Source organism: Zonotrichia albicollis, chromosome 1 (genome assembly GCF_047830755.1).
Source record: "Zonotrichia albicollis isolate bZonAlb1 chromosome 1, bZonAlb1.hap1, whole genome shotgun sequence".
In the NCBI taxonomy this organism is placed as follows: Eukaryota; Metazoa; Chordata; class Aves; order Passeriformes; family Passerellidae; genus Zonotrichia; species Zonotrichia albicollis.
Genome location: NC_133819.1, coordinates 52,785,955 through 52,808,662, shown reverse-complemented (window position 1 = coordinate 52,808,662; position 22,708 = coordinate 52,785,955). Strand labels below are relative to the sequence as shown.

At 39.4% G+C, this 22,708-nt stretch overlaps 1 protein-coding gene across 8 annotated transcripts in view; it reads left to right on the top strand.

Annotated features, from left to right (window-relative positions):
* Positions 1 to 22,708, top strand: part of HECW1 (HECT, C2 and WW domain containing E3 ubiquitin protein ligase 1) — a 250,519-nt gene that overhangs the window by 100,083 nt on the left and 127,728 nt on the right. For all 8 annotated transcript variants that reach the window (XM_074541380.1, XM_074541369.1, XM_074541375.1 and 5 more), the window contains one exon: positions 1,056 to 1,163. In XM_074541380.1, coding sequence (XP_074397481.1) covers positions 1,056 to 1,163 — 108 coding nt within the window. The remainder of the gene's footprint in view (positions 1 to 1,055; positions 1,164 to 22,708) is intronic.

The following is a 22,708-nucleotide window of genomic DNA, read 5'->3' as shown; positions in this document are numbered from 1 at the left end:
AGCGAGAATCATACCAGAGCATTTTGCTGTTGAAGGATTGCAGCAGAGATGCTCTTCAAAACAGAGCATGAAACACAGCTGGTGAAATAATTTCTGACAATTAGCCCATCAGCAAAGGGAAAATTTATTGTAGATAGCATTGCTATTTATAATTATCCATTGCAATTGTTAATGATCTCATTAGAAGGAATTCTGTTGTAATCCCTCAAGAGAGGAACACCAAAGAGTTCAGTGTTGGTACTCAGTCACCTTCCTCCTTTGAAACATGACTTTGTAGTGCCAATGGGACAGTATTGACATCTGTTTGCTGCTTTCTTCTTTCAGTGAAAGTGTAATTTCCTTCAATTTATTTTCCTTTATTAAAGTATTGTGATAGTCTTTGGATTTCTCAGCTTTGTTTGTTAGGCTGCCTCTTCTGTTCTGCAGTTGGTCACACCACCCCTGTATCCTCAGGCACAGTGTCCCTTGTTATATGGCATTATCTTTGTTTTCTTCTTGAAACAAAGCCAATTCTTCACAGTGTTTACAACTGAAGTACCTTAATGTCAGATTGAATGGTTCACATTTTTTATCACTTTTAATGCAAGTAATAATTAACATAATTGTCTTCAGAAGTGAGTCTCAGCACCCACCCAGGACTACTTCTGTAGCAAGCAAGGCTGAGTTGGTTAAAGCACATTTGTACAAATCTCTGTTAAAATTAAAACTGTTGTTATCACTGAAAGGAAAAGCCCAGGATGTTGCTGGCTGGTCTCTGCAGGTAGAGATTGGGGCTTTTGCTTTGTCAGAGCACAGCTGTGAAATCCATTTCATCCCCCTGAAGCTGGAGCAGTGAGCCCACGGCTCAGCCTATCCTGGGTTGCTGCTTCAGCCACTTGGACTGAACTTTTAAATAACATAAATGAATGATAAATCTGATTTCTCAATATGTTGTACCAAGCTCTCTAGTAGCTCTAGGATATTCTGTCAAGCCAAAGGTGTGTTTTTAGCCTGACTCTGTGCTGTGTGTACTGTCATAGTAGGCACTTACTGAGACCAATCTTCTTTGTTTACAGATGAGGTCTTGTCAGAAAACTTTTTGGACTACAAGAACCGTGGCGTCAATGGCTCTCACCGGGGTCAAATTATTTGGAAGATTGATGCCAGCTCTTACTTCGTGGAGCGTAAGTATTTTTCCAGTTCTGCTATGATTTAATTCAATCACTCCAGAACAGTAATTCAGCTATTACTGTTGCTTTTATGATGTTCTTATCCCCAAAATGTGCCTTACAAAAGGCCAAAAATGTTACCAAAATCACTGAATGTGTTGATAGAAACTGAAGCACTTGAGGGAATAGTAACCTACAGTTTCTGCAAACAAATTTAGTGGGCATTGACTTAATTACTTTTAATACAGTTCTGAATTTGTGTTTTACTCAATTTGCTATTATTTGAACTAATGAGCTGCATTAACTTTAATGTGGTTTTAAGGAAACCAGGAAGTCAGGGACATAATATCTTTCCAGGAAGAATCACGTTGGCTTTTACTTGAAAAACTTCATTGTGCATCTGGCTTCTAACAGACTCAAGTAAATTCAGAAGTTGAAAGGGTCAAGTTCTGATTATCATCTACACTAATAAAAGTGTAACTATGTGTAGTTGCAGCAAGATACATTGAATTCAAATTAATTGTTCCTCATTATATTAATATTTTATCCAGGGCATTTGATACAATGCAGTATAAATCTTTTCCATTGTAGCAGTGAAAATACAGAAACACTGGATTGGCTTCTGAAAAGTGCTAGGTTCCTTATACAGCAAGTTAATATTTCCAGCCCTGACATCTCCCTGACTATTCAAATCCTTCCTCTTTTCCATGAGATTTTCCTTGTGTTAGTGTAAATGCAATTTATGATCATCTTTGGATAGAAATAAGGTACTCAAAATACTGGACTGAAATCTATAGCAAAACATCTGTGATGGAAGAGCGACATATATCCTTGAGGAGTTAAGCATGAAGAAGAGTAGCATGAAGCAATTTCAGTTTTACAATTGAACAGCATATTCCCAATGATCTGCCTTAGCCTCCTGGACAAAATTCAGAAGTTTGGTAAAAGCATTTATAAATTGCTTGACAGGTATATCTGTCTAAGAGTGTCTATATTTGAGAGCAGTCAAAGGAATCTTTGATATAACCTATATTTTAAAGGATTTTTAAAGGACATGAGTTGTGCTTGTCCAATCTATGACTTAGATCTTAAATATCTGGTATCAGCAAGGGTGTTGCATGCAATCATTTTACAGCTGCTCAGTCCTAGAAGCAGGTTCTGTCTTTGCAGTATGAAGTATTGCTGCTGATCTGTAATTCCTAGTATTAAACTGAGAATGTTGTTCTAAAAAATTTAGGGACCTGCTGAAATGTCTACAGGACATACAGGATGTTTATATCCTGTGTTTTGAAAAATACAACTGCTTAAGAACACGGGGTTTTTTCAGTTATCCTGGTTTTGGGGCAGAAATTCATTACAGAATCTAACCTTTAAGGCAGGCTCTACTTTGCAGAGGCTTTGAGTCATGGTTACAAATTCATGAGACTGATCATATTTTATTTTAGCTATTAAAGAGCTGTGGGAAGGAGATAAAGTATCCCAGACTGGGTGTTTGATACCTTGGATTATTGAGGAAGGGCAGAATTGTGATAAGACTGCTGGTAGCTTCCTTGGCTAATCCACGATACAAAACAAAGAGGCAACATGAGAAGTGCTTAGGAGAAAGCCTCTTTAGGAGGGCCACTTTTCATTAAAGGCTCAAATGCACAATGAATTATGTCAGCTTAATAGGTTGCCCCCATTAGCAGAGACACAGAAGCTGTTGTTAATTGATTGCATGTACATTCTTCACTTGCCCTACTGTAAGAAAATGCAAATTAGCATAACCATCCTTCATTGATGCTTGGATCTAAGTTGTACTGCACCATAGCGGGGCAGCCCATGCTTGATGAGTTGCTGCCTCTTGGTAATTTGTTATACTCCAACCATTAGGTTGTGTACATCAGCTCTGAGATTTTGTACCAGTGTGCTCATCAAGGACAAATCATTGCCCTGTCCAGAATTAAAATAGGAGAAAATGAAGTAGGCAGTAGTAAATAACAGCATGTGCAGATACTCCAAGAGCTACTTGACTACTCAAGTGGGAAGTTAAAGCAGTGAAGAATGTTGATGTATGCTGGTTTTATATATCTAAAGGCCTCTTTGAGCATTCCTGCCCATTGCTGAGACTTACATATGAAAGCACACAGCTTTGCAGATGATTAAATGTTATGTTAAAAACTGCAGTGTCTGAAAACCTTGTGTATTTTCTATCCAAAGAGGATGGTATAAACTGTCTTCCTTCAGATGTTTATTTTTTTAGACAGAGATCGTATCTCCCTTTTATGTTGCATAGCATAACATTTGCAGGGATCAGAGAGGTACTGGTTATCAAAATAAAACTCACCTAAGAAATGTAGCTAAGATGTGGTAATTTATTTTCAAGGTATCCATATTGTTTTCCCATACACTGTTAAAATCCCCTTAACTTACTCTTGACTGGAGTCTTCCTGATTATGGCATTAATTCTCAAAAAAACAGAGTAGCTCACTTACAAGGCAGCTCTTCATTTCTGCTTTTGCCTTTCCTGTAACTATTCGTACTTTGGTATCTTTTTACCACATGAGTCCGACTATCAACACATTGCTTCAGAAAATATTATGGTATAAATTGCAGTGTTTATCTTGGAGCTATGATAAAGGGGAGATCAGTGTATGGCCAAATAAAGAATTAGCCTTACATAGAGAATTTAAATTTTTCAAGAATTTTAGGCACCCCATGCAGAGTAGTTTATTCCCTGGCCTTGAAATATTAAAGGTTAAATATTTGTGGTGGTGCTATTGTGTGAGGCTTATTGTAGGGAGACCTGGAATCATCCTGGCCAACCTCAGAAGCCAAAATTTTTCTGTTGTCAGTTAGACTGTAGGACTCCTCACAGCTTGTTTTTGCACCACATTTAAGGAAATTACCCTTATGCTGTGAACAGCCAGCCATCTGACAGCTTACAAATAAATCTTTGAGCTTTTTTTTATTAAAGAGCTTTGTGGGGCAACTTGAAAAATCAGAGATATCCAAGACTAGCTGATTTGAAACAGTGTAACTCCTATTAATAGGCAAAAAAGCATTAGAAAAGAGGTCAAGTATATAGAGGGTTATTACTCATTTCTATATTTTGACTATGGAGGCATATATAATATGCTTAGGAGCATTTTGTTCAAATGCATAACATTCCACAGTCATTTATCCTTGCTTTCCTGCATTTTTTGAAAATTAACAAGCAAATGAAATATGATGCTCTAATTATGTAACCTGTAGTCATTATACATAAACCCACTCTTTAGGTACTTAACAGATTGCTGACATCTTATCACTGTAAATAGTAGCTTGGATGCAATGGGCAGGGACCTGGAATAGGAATGAGTGAAGGGAAGAGCCTCTGAAAGTAATTTTCTTCATGGCAGCAGATTATCACAATGAAATCTCTCAAACACAGTTTTAATGATAGTTACTGGCCAAATCAACCAACCTACAGGACCACAGTAGAGAGGAATTGTGCATGTGGTCAGAAGAAACTAGTAACATATTGATTTGTAAAAGTGCACAAGGAGGGGAGAGCACAAAGGAAGACGTGAAAAGAAATTTCAAACATTTTCTTCCTTAATTGCACTTCTTTTATAAAACTGAAATTCTACAATTTCAGATACTGGTCTGTTGTTGAAGCTGTACTTTCATGCTATTCTCAGTGGATTGCCCAGTCAGAATCTTTAAGGGTTCTTTTTTCAGGTATAATTTAAATCTCACCAGTTAAGAAAATGCTTTCTGTGAAATCAACAACAAAGCAAAATTCTTTACTCCTTTTGGAACATGCTTCTGTGTTTGGGAGTATTTGGGCAAAATATGTGTTGCTTTTGAATTTGCTAATGGCCTGATTTAGACCATCTACAAAGCCCTGTCAGTTTTCAAAACACAGATAATTCCTTAATATGTACCTGTGCAGCATTTTCAGATACCACAGACATTTATAGCTTGTATTTGTTTTAGCAATCTACTTTTTCCCCTTGAAAAGGACGAGCGCCTTTCCCAGAGAAGGGTATGCCTTTCCACTTTGCGTGTCACCAACTTGCAACATAATGTTGCCAGATAGATACGTAATTGCTAGGAGTCAGAGAGGGAATTGCTTCCAAATGCCAGCAGAACAGAACTCATCTCCTATTAATACCCAGCAAACAAAAAGCCCTAACAGCTGAAGAGGCAGTGTTGTACTACAGCCAGTTTTGCAATTCTGCAGCAGTCTGGCAATTTGGGTTTTTCTGACAAGTCAGTGATGAACAGTAACCACCCACCGTAGGCATGAACTGGTCAGAGTTTGAGGAGGAGTGAAGAGAGGCTCTGTGCCACTAGGGATGTAAACCTTGTGTTAAGGCTTGGAGGGCATTGCAGTGAAAGAACCAGCCTATAATGGGTTTTCCAGGAAAAGAAATACACTCTGCTGCACTGCAATTTCTGGCACGTTTTTTGGTTTACACAGCAATATGGAGAGAGGGTATCCAAGAGACCATTGCACTGAGGTGGGTTGCAGCAGTATCCTATAAACACTATATCAAACTAGCATATCCTTACAATGATGGGTAATGTTTTGGTGCTATTCAGAATTGGACTGAAGATAGCTAGATAGCTGGGATCCCTCCTAATCTACAGACCTCTCTAAAGATTGTTCACTACCTGACAACTAACAACCACTTCCAAGGGTAGCCAGTCATCTGTGTTGCATTTTTATTTGAAAACTTATGAAGCAGTTGTTTGGTTAAATTTGTTGCTGTTGCTGAATTTTTAATAACAAAGATGAATCACAGGCCCTTGCAGAAAAGAGAAAAAACACTCATTTATTCCTATTGGCTAGAAGGGAAATAATGGTAAAAAAAGATGCAACTTTAATCAGATATCTGAGAAATCCTGGTACATCTTCAGATAGAAGATGTATATTCTGTGTTATGGTCTATATATGCTGTATATGTGTGCAGTTATGGAGTACATACAGAAATGTCCCCAAACTGACAATTAGCACTTTTATCTGGGGCTCTCCCTAGAAAATTTGTCTTTAAAAAGCTGATATAAAGGCTGCCTTCAAAGTACAAATAATTGAAGGATGTTCCAGCCTTGAATATTTCCAAATAAATGAGGCACATTCATGTCAATAAAAGCTTTAATGAAGCCAGAGTATTTACAAATTTTTCCTTGTTATGGACAGATTGTTGACAAGTCCAGCCCACTAAAGTAATTTCCTGTCTCCATTTTCATTACCACAATGTCTCTCAAATAACATACTCTTCACTTCATGAAAAGAGCAGGAGAAGCAAAAATATAGATAATGCTGTTGAAGTCCATCCTGATATAACTTTTATCATGAGCTACTGTCATGCTGCATTACTTTAACTTTCATGAGTCCACAGACAATAAAAACTGTGGAGCAATACAGAAGCATCTTCAACAGTGTGAGTATTTAGAAGCAAAACAGTTAAAGGTGTCAGGGCAAAAAAACCAGATATGCAGTAATAAGTGAGATGTGCTCCCAAAGTGTAACTATTGCTTGCCTGTCCACCTTGTTTTATGGTTCTTTATCTTCAGCTCTTTGTGCAGGTATTAGTCTTATTGATGCTGTTTGGTTGTCTTCCACCCTGCACACAGTTTTTAAATTCCTTGTACTTTTCCTCAGCCTGTTATCCTGATAGTAGTTTAATACTCATACTTAAGCCAAGCTTAGCTTTGGGAAGTTGAGCACAGTCTGAAACCAGATGTTGAGATTCCTTAAAAACCCTGCGCTTGGGATCCTTTGGTCAGCCCTTTAATCTTTGCCTTTCTTGCATTTTTTGTCAGTTCTCCTTTTACAAAGTCTGTCTGTGCCTGGATTGTAGGCAGCAGCCTATCATAAATGGAAATGTGGGTCAATCCACCCAAGGCACTAGTCAGCCATTTCTCAGCTTCTGGCATGGTTTCACTCTGGTAGCTTAACCAAGCGACTTGTCTGCAGATTGTGTTTTTCTTGGTCTTTCTCTCCCTTTCCACAACTTGTTTTGACACTTGGAGACATTTTGTTTGTTGTGTGGAGATCACAGCTGTTTGTGTTTTCATTTACACACAGGGAAAAAGATGTCTGTGTTATGGCATTTGTGCTTGGTTACACTGTGCTGGGGCACCTGGCTGGTCCCCACACTACCTGCCCCATGCTTTTCATGGCAGTGCTTAAAGACATTACAAGGACTTTGCTTGGGCAAAGCTAAGACTGAAATTAGAGTTTTGTTAGGTTGGTAATAGGAGTTTCAGAAAGCTTTGAATGAGAAATAATGCCTGATTTTAGGCATGGTTGTCAGAGCAAGCCTTTCTTCACTAAGCCCTGGTTCCCTGTCACAGAGACTACAGCTTACATGGACTCTTCCTGGCCACTTAAACAAGCACAGACATTGTATTAATGCTTCAGAGGCTGGACATCAATTGATTCCCAAAGAAGTGGTCAAGAAGGTGCAGTAACATTTAACTGAAATTTTAGTTCAAGTCTGCAGGAATCTAATTACAGGTGCCAAATTTTGAAAATATGGGTTCACATATATGTTCATTTAGGTCTTCCAGCAGTATCCTCAGCCACATTGTACTGGCTTTAAATTCACAACTCCTGCATATGTCATGTGTTTTGTGCCCTTGAGGAAATGAAGAGAGATTCCTGAAATGCAGGAGTGCAGCTAGTAGCTGTATTTTTCTCATTTAGCCCTGTGTTTGATAAATGTGTGAACCGATAGCTGTTGTTTTGCTGCTTTGAACTTTGGCTGCGTGGCATTCTGCATGACGGGTGCTGAAATCACGTGATTTATTATAATGGATCACTGTAACTTAGATAGTGTTATTGTGTAATTGATAATCTTTCTGCTATCGACAGTAAAAGATTACGGTGTCACCTCCAACTCACAAATCAGTTAGTCTTTGCCACTGTTAAATGCTTCTGGAAAGTTTTTCCAGATAATGCTGTCTAGGGATTTGGCAGAATTGCGCTGGAAGACAGATCTCCTCTCTTTGCTCCACTGCACCCTATGCTCCCCCCTTGGATATTTCATGGGGTGTGTTTCTGAAGTTGCTGCAAGCCAAGTGAGATGCCACTGAATTCTGTAAGAATTGCTTGCAAGCAGCCCATGTGCCATCAGCCCCAGAACCATTTGTGGGCCACCACACACAGATTGCCTGATGGAGGCTTTGGCTCTCGTGGTTTTATTTTTGTGGAAAAACAGGAGACAAGTGCAATGGAACTGTAATTGGAAGGGTATCAGCACAGGCATCAGAAGGTCATATTTATTCCAAAAGAGTATCAAGATACTGAGCTTTGTTTCAGTTTTCTTAATAAATAAATCATAATGTAAATGTACTGCATTCAGTATATTAGTGTTAATAATTTACCATTTCTAATTTTGGAGAATTTTACGGTTGTGGGTTTTTTTGGTAATCCTGTTAAAGCATACCATGAAAGTAATGGATCAAAACAGAACTGGAAGCCTAAGTATTAAAGATAGTATTTTCTCAGTTTATGCAGGCAGACAGTTTGCTTCACATCTTCATGCTTTCTTTTAGAAATACTCTTAAATATCTCTCTGCAGTGGTGAAGCATCTCAAGGGCTCTTCTTAGATGTCCAGCGGGACATTGGAAAATCTCAGTGTAAAAGGATATAAATCCCTTCACCTAATTCAGAAACTGGTTTGTAACCCTATCTTATTGCTATCTTATTGCTTGATTTCAGGCAGCCATTATGTTTCTTATGCCTTCTGGTAGTTAAGGCAATATTTATTCAATTCATACAACAGTGTGTGGATCGTTTTATTAGACAGACAAAACTTTGCTTTCCATGAGGAAGGCAGAGTTATATCTGTGGTGTACTGCTATAGTAACTCCTCCTGCTTCTGAAATAGTGCACCTGTGATGCAGGAAGGCTTTTGATAGTTGTTTTTTATCATTAACTACCCAGTAAATCTAGCCATGTTATTACCTTACTCTTGGTACAAGGTTTCCTGCTATAGGGACTGCCAGATGTCAAGAGCATCATCTATGCTCAGAACAGACTTTCTCACAGAGAGGAAGGGATGAATTTAGCAGGGATGAATTACGGTATCCTTGCAGGGTTTAAACACTTCTGCCTAGCAGAAACATCTTTCTGCAAGGTCTTTGATACTGATAATAGGATCTTAAAGGCCTCAGACAAATAGTATTGTATATTTTCGAACACTTCTCCAACCCTTTCAATACTTTTGATGTTCATTTTACTCAATCAGTAGCAGGTGTAATTTCCTCCCATATCTCAGTGCTAATAGCTTTTTACAATTAAAAAACAAAGCAAAACACTACCAACCTTGAAATAGATAGTTTTACTGTAATTGTTGATTTAATTAAATTTACATAAGGATGTTTCTTTCTGACTTTTCCTTTCCTTAAATTATCTATGTTAATTTCCTTATGCATTCTCTCATTAAATGTTGCTCTGCCTGTGGATTTTTTTCGAAATCTTCTTCACCAAAAACACTCACTGCTACACTGAGACCTCTAAGAGTACACAGCAGTGTTTATTCCATACCCTTCCTTTTCCCTGGCAGCAGAGCTTGTGTGCCTGGCAGGTACTTGGTCGCTTCTGAAGCAGTAGGAAGCAGAGATGTGGGGAAGTGACTTGTTTACTCCCCTGGGGTGAGCTGTCGTAGCTCACTTGTAGCTCTAGACTCACTCCTGAGAGTAAGAGCTACAGATCTGATTGCTTCTCACTCTGGGGCCATTTTAAGGTAGCTTTCCATTGTTAGGCTGCATGTACTTCATCTTGCTTCCTCTTAGTGGCCCCTTCACACTGTAATAAGGATATTGATACCATTGTTCAGTGGTCTTGGGTTGTCTTGTCAGAGCAGGTTGCTCTAGATTCTGTATGACCCTAAATGTAAATATGTCTTAGGCCCCAAATCTAAAAGTAGAAAGTTGTATTTAATTTTCAAATACTGTCTTTTTCTATGCCTCTCAGTTTTGTTTTTATTCCTGACCCACTTCTTTTTCATGTCTGGGATACTTTACAAGTTCAACAATGGTTTCCTCTCATTGGAAGATCCAGAGAGGAAATATTAAAAAAAACCCCGTAAAAATGGCATATTTTTAAAGAGAAAATAATTTACACCATAAGAAACAATATTGATTTTGATTGTAAAGTACATTGCTGCAATGTTCCAAACATGAAGTGTAGCTGGAGTTAGAAATAAGATGAGCGATGCATGTGTATCAAAATTTGAGCTGTGAATGTGGTTGTTGGAATTTGCCAATAGACACAGACATCTGGATGGCAGAAGTTCAAAACCAGCAAAGTAGGGAGTGCAAACACAAGGGTGAAAACGGACTCTGAATAAATGTGCAATCTTTTTGATTTAGATGAGCACCAGAGAGCTTTCCCAGGCAGCTCCTAGGCAAGAGCTGTAGGCTTCTGAGGAGGCAGATTCTGGGAAGGGAAGCAGCTTTTGGTGTAGCCTGCAACTCTTGGACACGTCTCTTCCCTGTCTCTGGCTTAAAAAAATCCATCTACAAACAGAAAAGTTTCTTAATACTGCCATTGTCTAACACAGGTATTACAGATGTATGAATGCAGTTCTGTTTCTCTTTTCTACTCCATTCAAGTAAACCTACATTTGGAATGCTTCAAGGTCTACCATAGGCTTGTAGAAATTTAAGTCTTGATTTGTCTTCCTACTGACTTGCTGTTTATGCAAGCTGCTGAGCTTCCTGAAGGTAAAATATCACTTCATAATCTGGTGGCCCTGGGTTGCTCCAGAGATCCCTGGGAGGTCACAAAAACCGGCATGTGATTAATCACCCTGGTTTTCCAGGCCACACTCGGACAGCAGATTTGCCAAAAGTGATTGCGTACAACGAATTAGTCTGCCTGCTTGATTGCTAGACAAGATCTAGGGGTGAAATTATCTATTTAAAACAGAATACAAGTGCAATAGTAGGATTTTGTTTTACAAGAAGGAATTCTCCTTGCCTCCTGCAGTGTATTAGCTAACATTTTTTTTTACCTTTGCACCTCCACAGTATGTGTTAGCCCAAGACCTCTAAGAAGTGTCTTTATTTTGGTCCTGTTGATAAAGGTGTTCACCTGAGGTTGAATGAGTCAGCCATGCTCACTTAGAGAACACCAAGAAAAAATATTTTCTTTCTTTGGTTTGTCACTGTGGTATCTTATGGTCATGGGGAGAGACAAAACTCTTTCCTTCCCTCCACTTGCTAGGATTTCTTGATTTACATATAAGTGATGTTTGTAATTAGCATGCGTCTGGATTCAGGCTTTCAAAGATTTTCCTCTTTACAGGATATTATGGTAAGCTTTATTAGCTTCCTATGAAGAATCCTACATCTTCATGGCTAATAGAGACACCATTTTCCCTCTGTAAGCAGCATGGAATCTTATGCATGGCATGTCAAAAATTAGTAATATATTTTAATTCCAGTATACTTTGACTTTATCCTTGATTTTCTTCTTTTACTTGTCTCCTCTTTATATTTTGGAGAACTCACCATGTATGTGTTTTGTTTTAAGGCGAAAATGTAAAAGAAAAGGTATATAGTGATAAGTTGGATTGTAGGGGCTCAGTTCAGGAACGGCCACAGCAGAGTCAGGTGGGTGCTTCAGATGGTGCCACCTGAGTTAGTTGTCTGTGCTGGCACTCAGTCAGAAGTCATCTTTCACCACCACACCATTTTTGGAGTGGCCGATTTGTAATCAGTTTTACATGCTGGATTGCTTGCTCCAAGCCTGGTAGTTCAGATCATCTTTATGTGCTCTTCCTAAACGCCCTGGTATGTTCATAAGCTAGCTAATGCAAGCAAACATTTACGGCTGAATCAGCTGATATTACATAGAAACTTAAAATGTCTGGGGTCATTTGTAAAAAGGCTTCTGACTTGGGTTTTTTGTTTATCACATTCTGGTGCAGGGGGAATTTTTATGTGGGTTGATGCAGCTTTTCCATTCAAATTTTTCTTTAACATTTGAGGGAAAGGAAATGAAACGTAGCCAGGAGGCATCTTGGCTGCAAGTACGTTGATTTCCTTTGCTGTAGAGTAGGAGGCAATGGAGCAGAGATCAACCAAATTTCACACAATTTCTACCTCAGAAAGGTAGAGGGCTCATAGGCAGAGTCAATTCAAACTAAAATCTTAGTTTAAAGCTTTACCCTGGAAACTTCTGCCAGCTTTCAACTGTGTTGCAAAAGATAGTCCTTTTTTGAAAATGTTGGCAAGACTGTCAGTACTGTTTGTTAAGTCCCCCTCAGTAGCAGAGCAAAGCTCTTTTGTCCGTGGTGGGCTGTGCTGTGTGTGTCACACAACACCATCACATGGGGAAGGCACAGGGATTCAACCAGTGTTGGCTTGTGCAGTGTGTGTCTTTCAGCAGGTGTGAGCAGCCATCCAGAAGGGGTTTCCAGATGTTACCTAGAGCATCTCTTTCAAAAGATCCCATCTCTGGTTGTATCAGAAAGACTTAACAATGCTCAGAACTGTGAGAAGTGTGACAATGCACAAATGTCATAACGTACACCCGTGTCTTCCAGTGGGATTTGAGCTAATTCACATTGTATTACAACTGGAACAGGCTTAAGAAAGACACAAATTAAGCAGGAAAAGGCACTTGTTTTCTCTGAGCAGCTCAGTGGACAGCAGGATCTAAACTTCTCCAGAATTCAGAGAATGAAATCCTGTCCTGCTGTAGTCAAGAGAAATAGATGTTAATTTAAACAGTATAAAGATTTCAGCCAAAAGTGTCAGAATTTGCTGTTTAAATTATTAGCTCTTTCCCCAGTATATATTTAGGTAAAAGCATGAAAATTTAATATAATTCCCTTTTTCTGTTTGCATTTTACAAGAAGAAAAAGTAACTAAATAAATTGCTAGTGGTATGAGTTTTTTATGGTAGTTTAAGGCCAGCACATGGGTGTCTTCTAACTGAGGTGTGAAACCATGAAAACTGGGTTAATAATGAACCCCTGACACAGCCTTAGCAGTAGCACTGCTAGCAGGCACTTCTGTAATTACTTCTTCTCTATGAAGTGTGCTGAGCTTCTACAACAAATTTAAAAATCTCATATTGTGCTTTCTTCTGTTAGAAAATGATTCAGTGAAAGCCTTTTATATATATATAATATGTACACAGATAAAAGTTTCTGCCTATGAACTAGCCTGTCTACATTTGTTCAGTTTGGAAAATAGAATCTGGTTTTGCTTTAGCAGATCTATTTCATTTTCTAAATTTCATTAATTTGTTGCATTTGAGATGCAATGAAATGCCAAGTAATGCTTCTGAGACATGCATAAATTATTTTTAGCTGTCCTATGCATGATATGTTCTGTGGAACATAAATCCATTGGTAGAGCATTTAGCAGATCTCACCTGGATATTTTCAAACAGAAGGATTGCAGGAGCTTTAAAAATATTTTTGAGAAGGGCAGCAGGACTCAGTGACATGTGGATGTGCAAGGAAGAGATTACAGCTGAGATGTCTGTTTCCTTTGGAAGGAAAATGAGAAGAGGTAGGTGTGGTCTCTGTCCACTGAGATCCCACTGAGTGGGAGTTTTACTGTTGGCTTTAACAAGATGAATCAGACTTTTGACAGCTAGTGAGGAAGAGGAGTGCAGTCTAGATGCTGGGAAATATTTAAAAGGATAAAGATTTGTAAGCAGTTTCTGTCGAGCTGTGAACTAAAAGTTACTTAGTCCTTCAGAACACTTTAATTTTAGAAACCACATCTTGTCAAGATTGACATAAAGACTCCTGCATGCTGGCAGCTGACTCAAAAGTAGCATCTGCCAGCCTTCTCTTAGGTCATGACTGTCAATTTATGGTAGGTACATTCTCCAAGCCAGCAGAGAGGTTGAAAAATGAACCATCAAAACTGTGAAAGAACAATACTGAAAATACTTCTGCCTCTTTTGGAATCTTATGGGGCTATTCAGCAGCTGGAAGTCCACAACAGCACTATACAGATGGACAATGTACATCTTGCTTCCTTTGTCAGACCAAACTGACATGGTAAAAAAATTCATATTTTATGCTGGTCTTTTGTTGGAGGTAAATTTGTTCATGTTCACAACCTGCTTGAGACTCCAGATTTGGAATACAACTGTACTAGTACAGGATTTCTAATTGAAAACTAAGAGACTGAGTATTTTGTGTGCATTAACTAGGATGGATCCTTTTGTTTATAAGAGGTGATGTCAGTTCACAGCGAGTGAATTTGTTTGGTTTTCAGACTAGAAATTCCCAGAGGTATCAGGGGGAAGAAAACAAACCTACAGGGCAATGTATTGCAAACCCATCCTGAAATCATTATCTCTCTTCTTAAAAATGAAATCTCAGACCAGGAGGACAGCTTATTCCTCTCCTGTGGTCTCAAAACTTCATTCTTGGCTCTGTTTAATACCCTTTCTTTTTCTGCTCTCAATACTGCCAAAAAAAGACATGTTTGCTGGTGATAATTAGTAAGAATAATACTTGCTCCTAAAATATGTTTTGTGTAGATTCTGTTTTGACCTGGTGAGTGAAATTAAACATGTCATCTGCAAGTATTGTATGACCTTCTTGGCATTGTGAGCTGTGTTTTAAAACAGACAGACTACAGAGTCATGGATGGGGTGTGGCCTGGCTGTGTTTTTGAACCTCTCAACAAATGAGGTTGGTTTCAAGAGACAGTTGCAGCTAAAATTCCCCCGATGGTGGTGAAACCCCACCAGAAGATGTAAAGGAGGTTTTTGGTTACTGCAACTGCAGTACTTTAGGTAGAAAGAGCAGACCAAGCTTGTGTAGCAGTGCATCTGTTACTGTTTTTGCATTAGTTGTCCATGGCCATTTTCTGTCCTTCCATAGTAGTTTTTTCCCTCTGTGTGTTGGCTATAAGCACCTACAGCCAGCCAGTTAGACCAGTAACTTTCAGTCTCACTTTCCTTTCCTTCATTTTTCCTTTGTCATTGCTGGGCAAGGTGCCTAATGCAGTTCAAACGCCTTGCTCTCTCAGTGGGCTTTGTAATACCAGGAGTGACAGGGTTGCAGCCCCGAAGTTTTTAGTGTACAAATCTGTTGGTGACTTAAGGGGAAATAAGTGTAAGAGTCGAACAAACAAATACTTTAAAATAAATTGGGAATGTAAATTTCAATTTTAGTGTGACCTGACTGATTGCAGCTTAAGAAATAAGTAGAGCTAAATCCTGTGATGACCCGCTTAATCCAATCCAATCCAATCCGCTCAGATCAGTAGAGAAGTGTGTATGTAGTGCCTCACCTCTGGAGGGGAAGACTGACCACCTGCACCATATCCCTGCTGGGAATTTATCTGTTACTGAGCTGCTGTTTTCCTAGGTGTTAATACACTTGCTAGAGCCTCTACCAAATGTGGCCACAAGCATTGCTTTGCAGCAGAGAATACTATTCCCCTGTCCCTGAAGAACTGCCATGTTTTTATGAAAGGGAAGGGTTAGCAAACACTCATATTCTTCTCTTCTTGGTCTGGGTTGCCAGAAGTATAATTTCCTTCATATTATAGAGGAGGAAATTATGTTGGGAAAGAGTGAGATTACTGCAGGATGTCCATGGCAGAGGTTCGAACAAAGCCCAGGTTTCCTGGTGTTGGAGCATCTCATCTGAATGCTCAGTGTGTTTCTGCTGGAGATGGCAAAGTGCTGGCCCAGGTTCTGCAGGACACTTGAAATCTTCAGCCCTGCCTCAGGCAAAGGAAACTGACATCTTGCCTACAGACTGCAAGGAAAAAACAGAGCATTTTCCTTTTCCAGTGTTGCTGCATATAGAGTATAGAATCTCTCACCTGGTTAGGTATAAATTAGCAATAGTGCAAGTTACAAATATGCAGGTGATTCAAAGGAAACTTATTCCAGAATTATCTTTTCTCTACTATTACTTCTTTTTTCAGATGTCCTTTGCCTCAGCTTTGGATTTTGTCGAATTACTCTAAAAGCTCATTTCTGAAAAAAATGTGTTTTAAAAATAGTCTAGGTAATCTGCAGTCTGGACTGTGTAGTCACCCCACCATGTGTTGTCATTTAATAGCTGTTGGATCTTGCTCAGCCTATTGATGATTTGCACTGGGGTTCCCTTTTCACAGTGCAGCAAGTTGGAAGTTAAGCATGCTGTGGCTGGAGACCTTAGCCTTGACTATAAAAAAATTAATAATGTTTCCCATCTGTCACCTGTGTGACTGCAGCAATTTCAGCCTGGATGGGCTCGAGTGAGACAGGAGGTGCTGACTTTGGGATGGCAGCTCTGAAGGCTTGCAGGCATTGCCAGCCCTGCCAGTGGAGCAAACCTGTGCAGCTCGCACTGCTGGGACCCTGCACCTTCAGCAGCAGTGGAGTGCCAGAGGGAATGCACCAGCCCCCAGGCACACGCCTTCAGGGGACGGACAGGCTGGCATCTGTGTATGGCCTTGTGATCAGTAGGAACTAACATGGATTTGGAGGCCATTTTTTGCAGTCTCCCAAAGTACTTCTTGATATATTTGGCCAGAAAAGAAACCTTCTAAGTCTGCAGTAGCTCGTCTATGTTGCTCAGGATTCTTTGTCCCCTTATTTGTTGAAATTTCCATTCCTTTTCACTCCAACATATGTTAGAAGATAGTAATTTTTTAACCTGCATAAATGCAGCATCTATGTCGTAGTAACTTTTCCCTTACAGTACCCTCTTTTTATTGCACTTGAAAACAAATGCACTCATCCAATGTGCTCAGTATTAGATTCACTGGTCTTTTTACAGTCAGGGTATTTGATCTTGCCCTTCAACCTACTATAACCCATTTGTAGCCCCTTCTTTTTACCAATATAAAGTGAAATACTTTTGGAATTGCTGGAATTTAAAACATTATGTTTCATTTTGTGGCTACAGCAATTTTCTTCCCTGTAAATAAATGGTGAACAGAAGTTGGTATTTCATAAAAGAAAAAAAAGCAATGTTGAAATAGGATATTGCAGAGGGAGCTCTAAATTAAGTAGTAATAATAGGTATACCTCTTTCCTAGCAGCCTTTTGATCTTTTCCTTCTTGAAAATTTGTGCTTTGTCTTATAAATTCCCAAGGAAATTAACAACAGGCAGCATAGCAATGGCACTTAATCAAAAAGCTCTTATGAAAAGGAGTTTTCTGAATGGTTGAGCAGCTACGCTTGGGCCATATCAAGCAGAGGTACACAGGAGAGGAACTCTGGTGGCACTGTTTTAAAGAAATAAGGCCAGGTTTTTGTCCTCTGTACCTAGATTGCAGCATTTGCAAAAGCATCCCACTGACTTTTCTTCACCAACCAGTGTCATGGCTCAGGGCTCTGTGAGAACCAAAGGATGCGACCTTTCTCTGCCAGTGGTTTCTCAGCAAATGGAACGAAGATGGCCCTGTTATTGGAAAGCAAAGCATTTTTAAGTCTAAAAGGAGAACAGAGGAAAAATACTCATACCTCAGCAGCATAGCTGGCACAAAGCTTTTATTCAAGGCTCATGGTTCTAAGTGGGTGAACTCAATTAATTATAAATGGTTCAGCTGTGTAAACAGGAGAAGAACTCTGTGTTGTGAAGACACAGAAGTCTCTTTTCTTCTGTTTAATTAATGCTTACAAGACCTACGAAGGTAAGTCTTTGTACTAAGAAAACCTTGAAGCACACATGTTTTTCAGAACAACTGAACTTTGGGAAATTTTGGTCACTGGGTAATTACATTGCAGGGCTGTTAATCTCACCCTGTATTTAATACAGTCAGAAGTATTTGGTGTTAGAGTTAAATATTGTTTGTTGCTGTTCATTTCCTTTTTGTAAAGAAGGAAGAAAGTAATGTGTAAAGGAATAAAATGTTTTCAAGATGGTGAAACCAGGAACTGTTGTACCAAAGATGTCAAGCTTCACTGCACTGTTATCATGCTGTGACTGTCTTCTGCCTTCAGTAGAGTCACAGTGCCAAAATTCAGGTGCAACTGTCCTCATTTTCTCCTCACACTGAGTTGACCTGTTACATGCCTTGCAAATAAGACCAGATAATTCCACTATGTGCATGCCCCACCTTGTGTTGCTTTGTTATACCATTTCCTTGACTTTAATGCCACAGCCTGAACTACTGGCTTTCATTCTGGTCTTCTGTATTTTAAAAATTATTCTATTCCAAAACTGTCTGCAAGTAGTTCTGCTGTGAGTTAGAGTCCAGAAAGGGAAGAGTTTGAGTTGTCATACTTGCCATTGCGTCCTTGGTACACATAAACCATTACCACCTGTCTAAGAGAGTGTCACAATAGCTCTTCTTATTCTTCTCTGTGAGCTCTTATTTCAGTCAAAAGGAGCATTTTGATGACTTCTTTCACCTGTATTAGTGTGTTTGTACTATGACAGCAATGAGCAGTCTTTGTTGTGTGATGTGTCATTCCCTTAGTCACTCAAAATTAGTTCTTTAATTTGATGATTAGAAGTAGCAGCAGTGAAGAATAACATGCTTAGTGTAGTGAGTAACTGAAACCATTTGAGCATTAGTAAACTGCTTCTACAAGCACTTTGAATGTGCATTCCACCATCTTCTTAAATTGACAATTTTTTGCTTCATTTTCATGGAAATATTAGGCTAAAATGTATTTAGATAAGCATAGAGACAAGGAATGTGTGGATATTGAATTATGATAAGGGTATTAAAATAGAAAAACAGCCCTTATTATGGTGTTGCAGGTGAGGGTGCTAAGGTCTTGGATTCTCTTTTACATCAGGTGCAAAGGATTTTTTTTCTGGGTAACATTCACATCTTGTTGCTCAAGGACTTGATTGTCAGACTCTCTTTGTGTACTGCTTGCCACATGCTTGACTGACTGTAATAGCTCCCAATCAGTGAGAACGCTGAGTTTTAATATTGCATGGTCTGGCTGCTAAAAACATAAACTGTTGTTCTAAGGCATTCTTATAGTGACTGAGCAGATCTGAGAAATGTGAATAGATAGAGCTTCTGACTAGCAGAGTAATGAGAAAGGAGGTAACAGGTAAGAGGAGCTGGGGGAAAGGTGAACACTACGATGGTTTGCTTTGGCACTGGTCTTCGAAGGTAACTTTCTTGGGGGGAAAAAAGAAAGATTGACTCAAGGGAATGTTCTTTTCTAAGGTGAAATTCAGTTATGCTTCTCAGACTGTGACTAAAGACCAGCTCAACAGGTGCCATAGCAGGTGCTACTAATGTAAATGAATACATGAATCGTCCCTGATTTTCTCCCTAACTGGCCAGGTTTGGAGTTGCAAGGTATCCCTTCTCATGTTGTCCTCTGCTATCACAAAGCAAGCACTGGGTAAAGTTATGGTTTATGCCTTCCTAAATACTAATTGTTGAGTATGAAGCTGATGTAATTTTCATCTTCTATCAATCCAAAGGTACATGCATGTTTTGAGATCAAGGAGAATGAAAACATGTTGGATGGAGAGGACCCTTTTTGAGGCACTTGGCTTCTGAAGCTCATGCATTATCTCTTGCTCACGGCTGTGCCTGAAGGCATAATCCAGTCATATGTATTTGATTAAGACTATAACTACAATTGCCCTGATAAAAGCAAAGAGCTGATGGTTCACAGGCATCTGCTCTACAAGGCAGATATAATACCTGAAAGCCTAAAGGAGATATTGCAACAGGGGCCATTGATAAAGTCTTGCTTTATCTGGGAAACCCTAGTGCCTGCACATCCAAGTGAAGAGAGGGGAGAGGTCCCCAGCTCTGCCCATCCCTCCCCTCTTGTGGAGCTGTGCATTACTGTACAGTTTATTCTTCTGTCATCTCTGAGTCACCTTCATGGTGCCTCTGATTACACTCAGAACGAAACTCAAGGTGTCAGTGTATATTCATTTTCTGTCTGTTTATCTTGTGGTTTAATATATACTGGTGTAAATTAAAAGATGGTTAGACACTAAATTTCCAGTTCAGATTATTTTTCTGAATATCTCAGTGACTCTAATGTAGCTAAGGGGACACAACTACAGTGAAATAGATGGCTTTCTGCATAGGAGGCAGAAAGGGCTCATTTCCAGTGTACTGAAGGCAGAGATTTTTTGTCTGCTATTCAATTTTGATAAAGAACTGTTGAGTCCATTGTTACCAAGATGATGAGCCATTTTAAAACAAAAGTGTTGTTTAAAAACTTTGTTGTAATTATTGCATTTCAGAAGTAATTTTAGATCATCTCCCTCAAAAAAGATGAACCATGTGTTAGGTGTGTTAGGTGTTAGGTTTTGCCTGCAATGTTGATTTTCATGCAATGTGCATGAGCCCTAAGGACCAGAGAGCAAACTTTAGGCATGACATTCAGTTGTTATGGACTCAACAATTGCAAAGTTAAAGCACTTTGATGATCGCTAGTTTTTCTCAAATAAATTGCCTGCTTGCTAATGCTTATGATGAATAAGTCATCCTTCAGCTGATTTACATAAAAACATTAGATGCCTGTAGGCTCTGGAATTGCATTAAAGTCTCCGTCTTAGTTCAGCCCTTGTAATTTGCTGTTTCCAATGACTAAAATGTATCTCTAAAAGTCTTTCCTTCTCCTGATCAAAGACAGGTAAGTTGTTACAACCCTCTCTTTCCCAACTCTCATTCATCCAAACTACAGTCCTTTCAGTCCTTTCTTTACCACAGTCCATAAAGGCAGAGCAGATAGATATCACTGTTAGGTTAACTGTAAATAAACAGATGAAATTCTTGCCTTTTGTGGGCTGAATCCTGCTATCTTTATGAATATGAAAGAGATAGTTCTGTTGGTTTAAATGGGATGAGAGATGACTCAGTGCCAGCAATGGTAAGGCTGTGTCCTTGTCTTTTTTCTGCCCCCAGCCCCCTCCCCCACTCCCCATCTGAAGATAATTTTAGGAGGAAATTATTATTTTCAAGATTGTAAACTGTCTGAGCAAATAAAATTTCAGGTTCACTACTCTCATTACATAATAAAATTTAGGAACTGGAGTAATAGTTGCAGAACATGTGCCGACACAAACTGCAGGTTCTCTTCCCAGCTACAAAAGGTCTAAGACAACTTTTTATTGTAGACATTTAGCATCTTTAACTACTGCATGGGCACTGGCATCCTTCCACTGGCCTTTCCTGTGATGGCTATCTGTGGAAGCTTTGACTAGCTCTACTCTGCCTCACTCGACCTGCCTTGACAATCTAAATACCAGATTTACTGGGCACTTGATGGTACAGACCCTTGTCCATGATGAACTGGACTATCATGAAAGATGTTGGATGGCTGTAGATTTTAATGTATTCCAACTCCTGCCTGTCTGGAGAGAATTTTAGCCTGCAGATTGACCTTGGATCCCATTGCCATCTCCCTGCAGTTGCTTAATTGGGAGCTTGAATACCAGAGCCCCTGCACATGCATTGTGCTCCCCCCACAAGGCAGCTTGTTCTAGCAAGACTGAAACAGTGCTCTGCTGCCTGCTCCCCTCAGATCCTTCTCTACTCAGGGCCTAGGAGCGCCACAAATCACAGGGGTTTCTTCTTCACCATTTGACCCAGTTTTGTCCTTGCTCCTGTTTCCCACCCTATCCTTGTAATACCCCCAACCACCTCTGTCTCTTCCTTCAAGGGGGACAAATTGAGAGTGGATTCATATTCTCCTCTTTCATGCTACTTGGATACTGGGGAGATAACCAGAGATGCAGTCCTCCTGCTTCCAAATGGGGCACAGCCAGGGGACACTTAGATCTGTATTGCAGAAACAGCCTGTGGTAATGCCAGTTTGGAACATGCTCAGCACAGCTAGGATTTCCTGGGCATTTAGATAGTAAAATCAAAGATATCTCAAATGAGCATATCAAACTGAATTTTTTAGAGAGGCTTATAAGTTAGATAAATTTTAATGTATTTTTACAGGAACATGAGGAGATATGGAGCAGAAATCATTATATTACGCACATATTAACTTGGGGGATAAAAAAAAAGAGGTCTTCAGAGCTTTCTCATAGGTAAAAACACCATGGTTTTTCCTAATCTTCAGCTACAAGTTTCTGGATGAAATTTTCTTCCTGTGTCTTTCTGTAGATACAAGGCGGATGTCCAGCACACAAAATTTTATTCCAAATGTATGTTTAATTGAAAATGTGGAAGCATCTGGAAACAGGGTTTATAATGAAAACTGTCAAACAACTTTCATAATCAGCAATGCTGTTGTACTGCCTGTATGGATAAATACATAAAAGTGCTGAAATGTATAAGCACACATCCATTCCAGCTGCTAGCATTCTTTAGTAATGAGGCTTGCCAATAGTACAGCTTTTGTGAGGGCAGCGCATAAGCAGCAGCCTATTGAAATTAGATCCGTATGTTTTCCCTGAGCAGGAGTTTATAGAGACACTTTGTTGTTTCTGTCCTCCAGTAGAAACTCCTAGATGCTTTTATTTTCATGAGGCAAACGTGGTGTAATTTTGTCCTGGGCTCAGGAGTCCACACCTGAAAATCCTCTCAGTGCAGTCATGGGTAAGCAGATATATGTCACTTCCCATGAACAGCATAGTAATAGAGGTGGATTGTTCAAAGCTAGACTCAAAATCAGTATAGTATGGAGCTTGCAACACTGGGGTC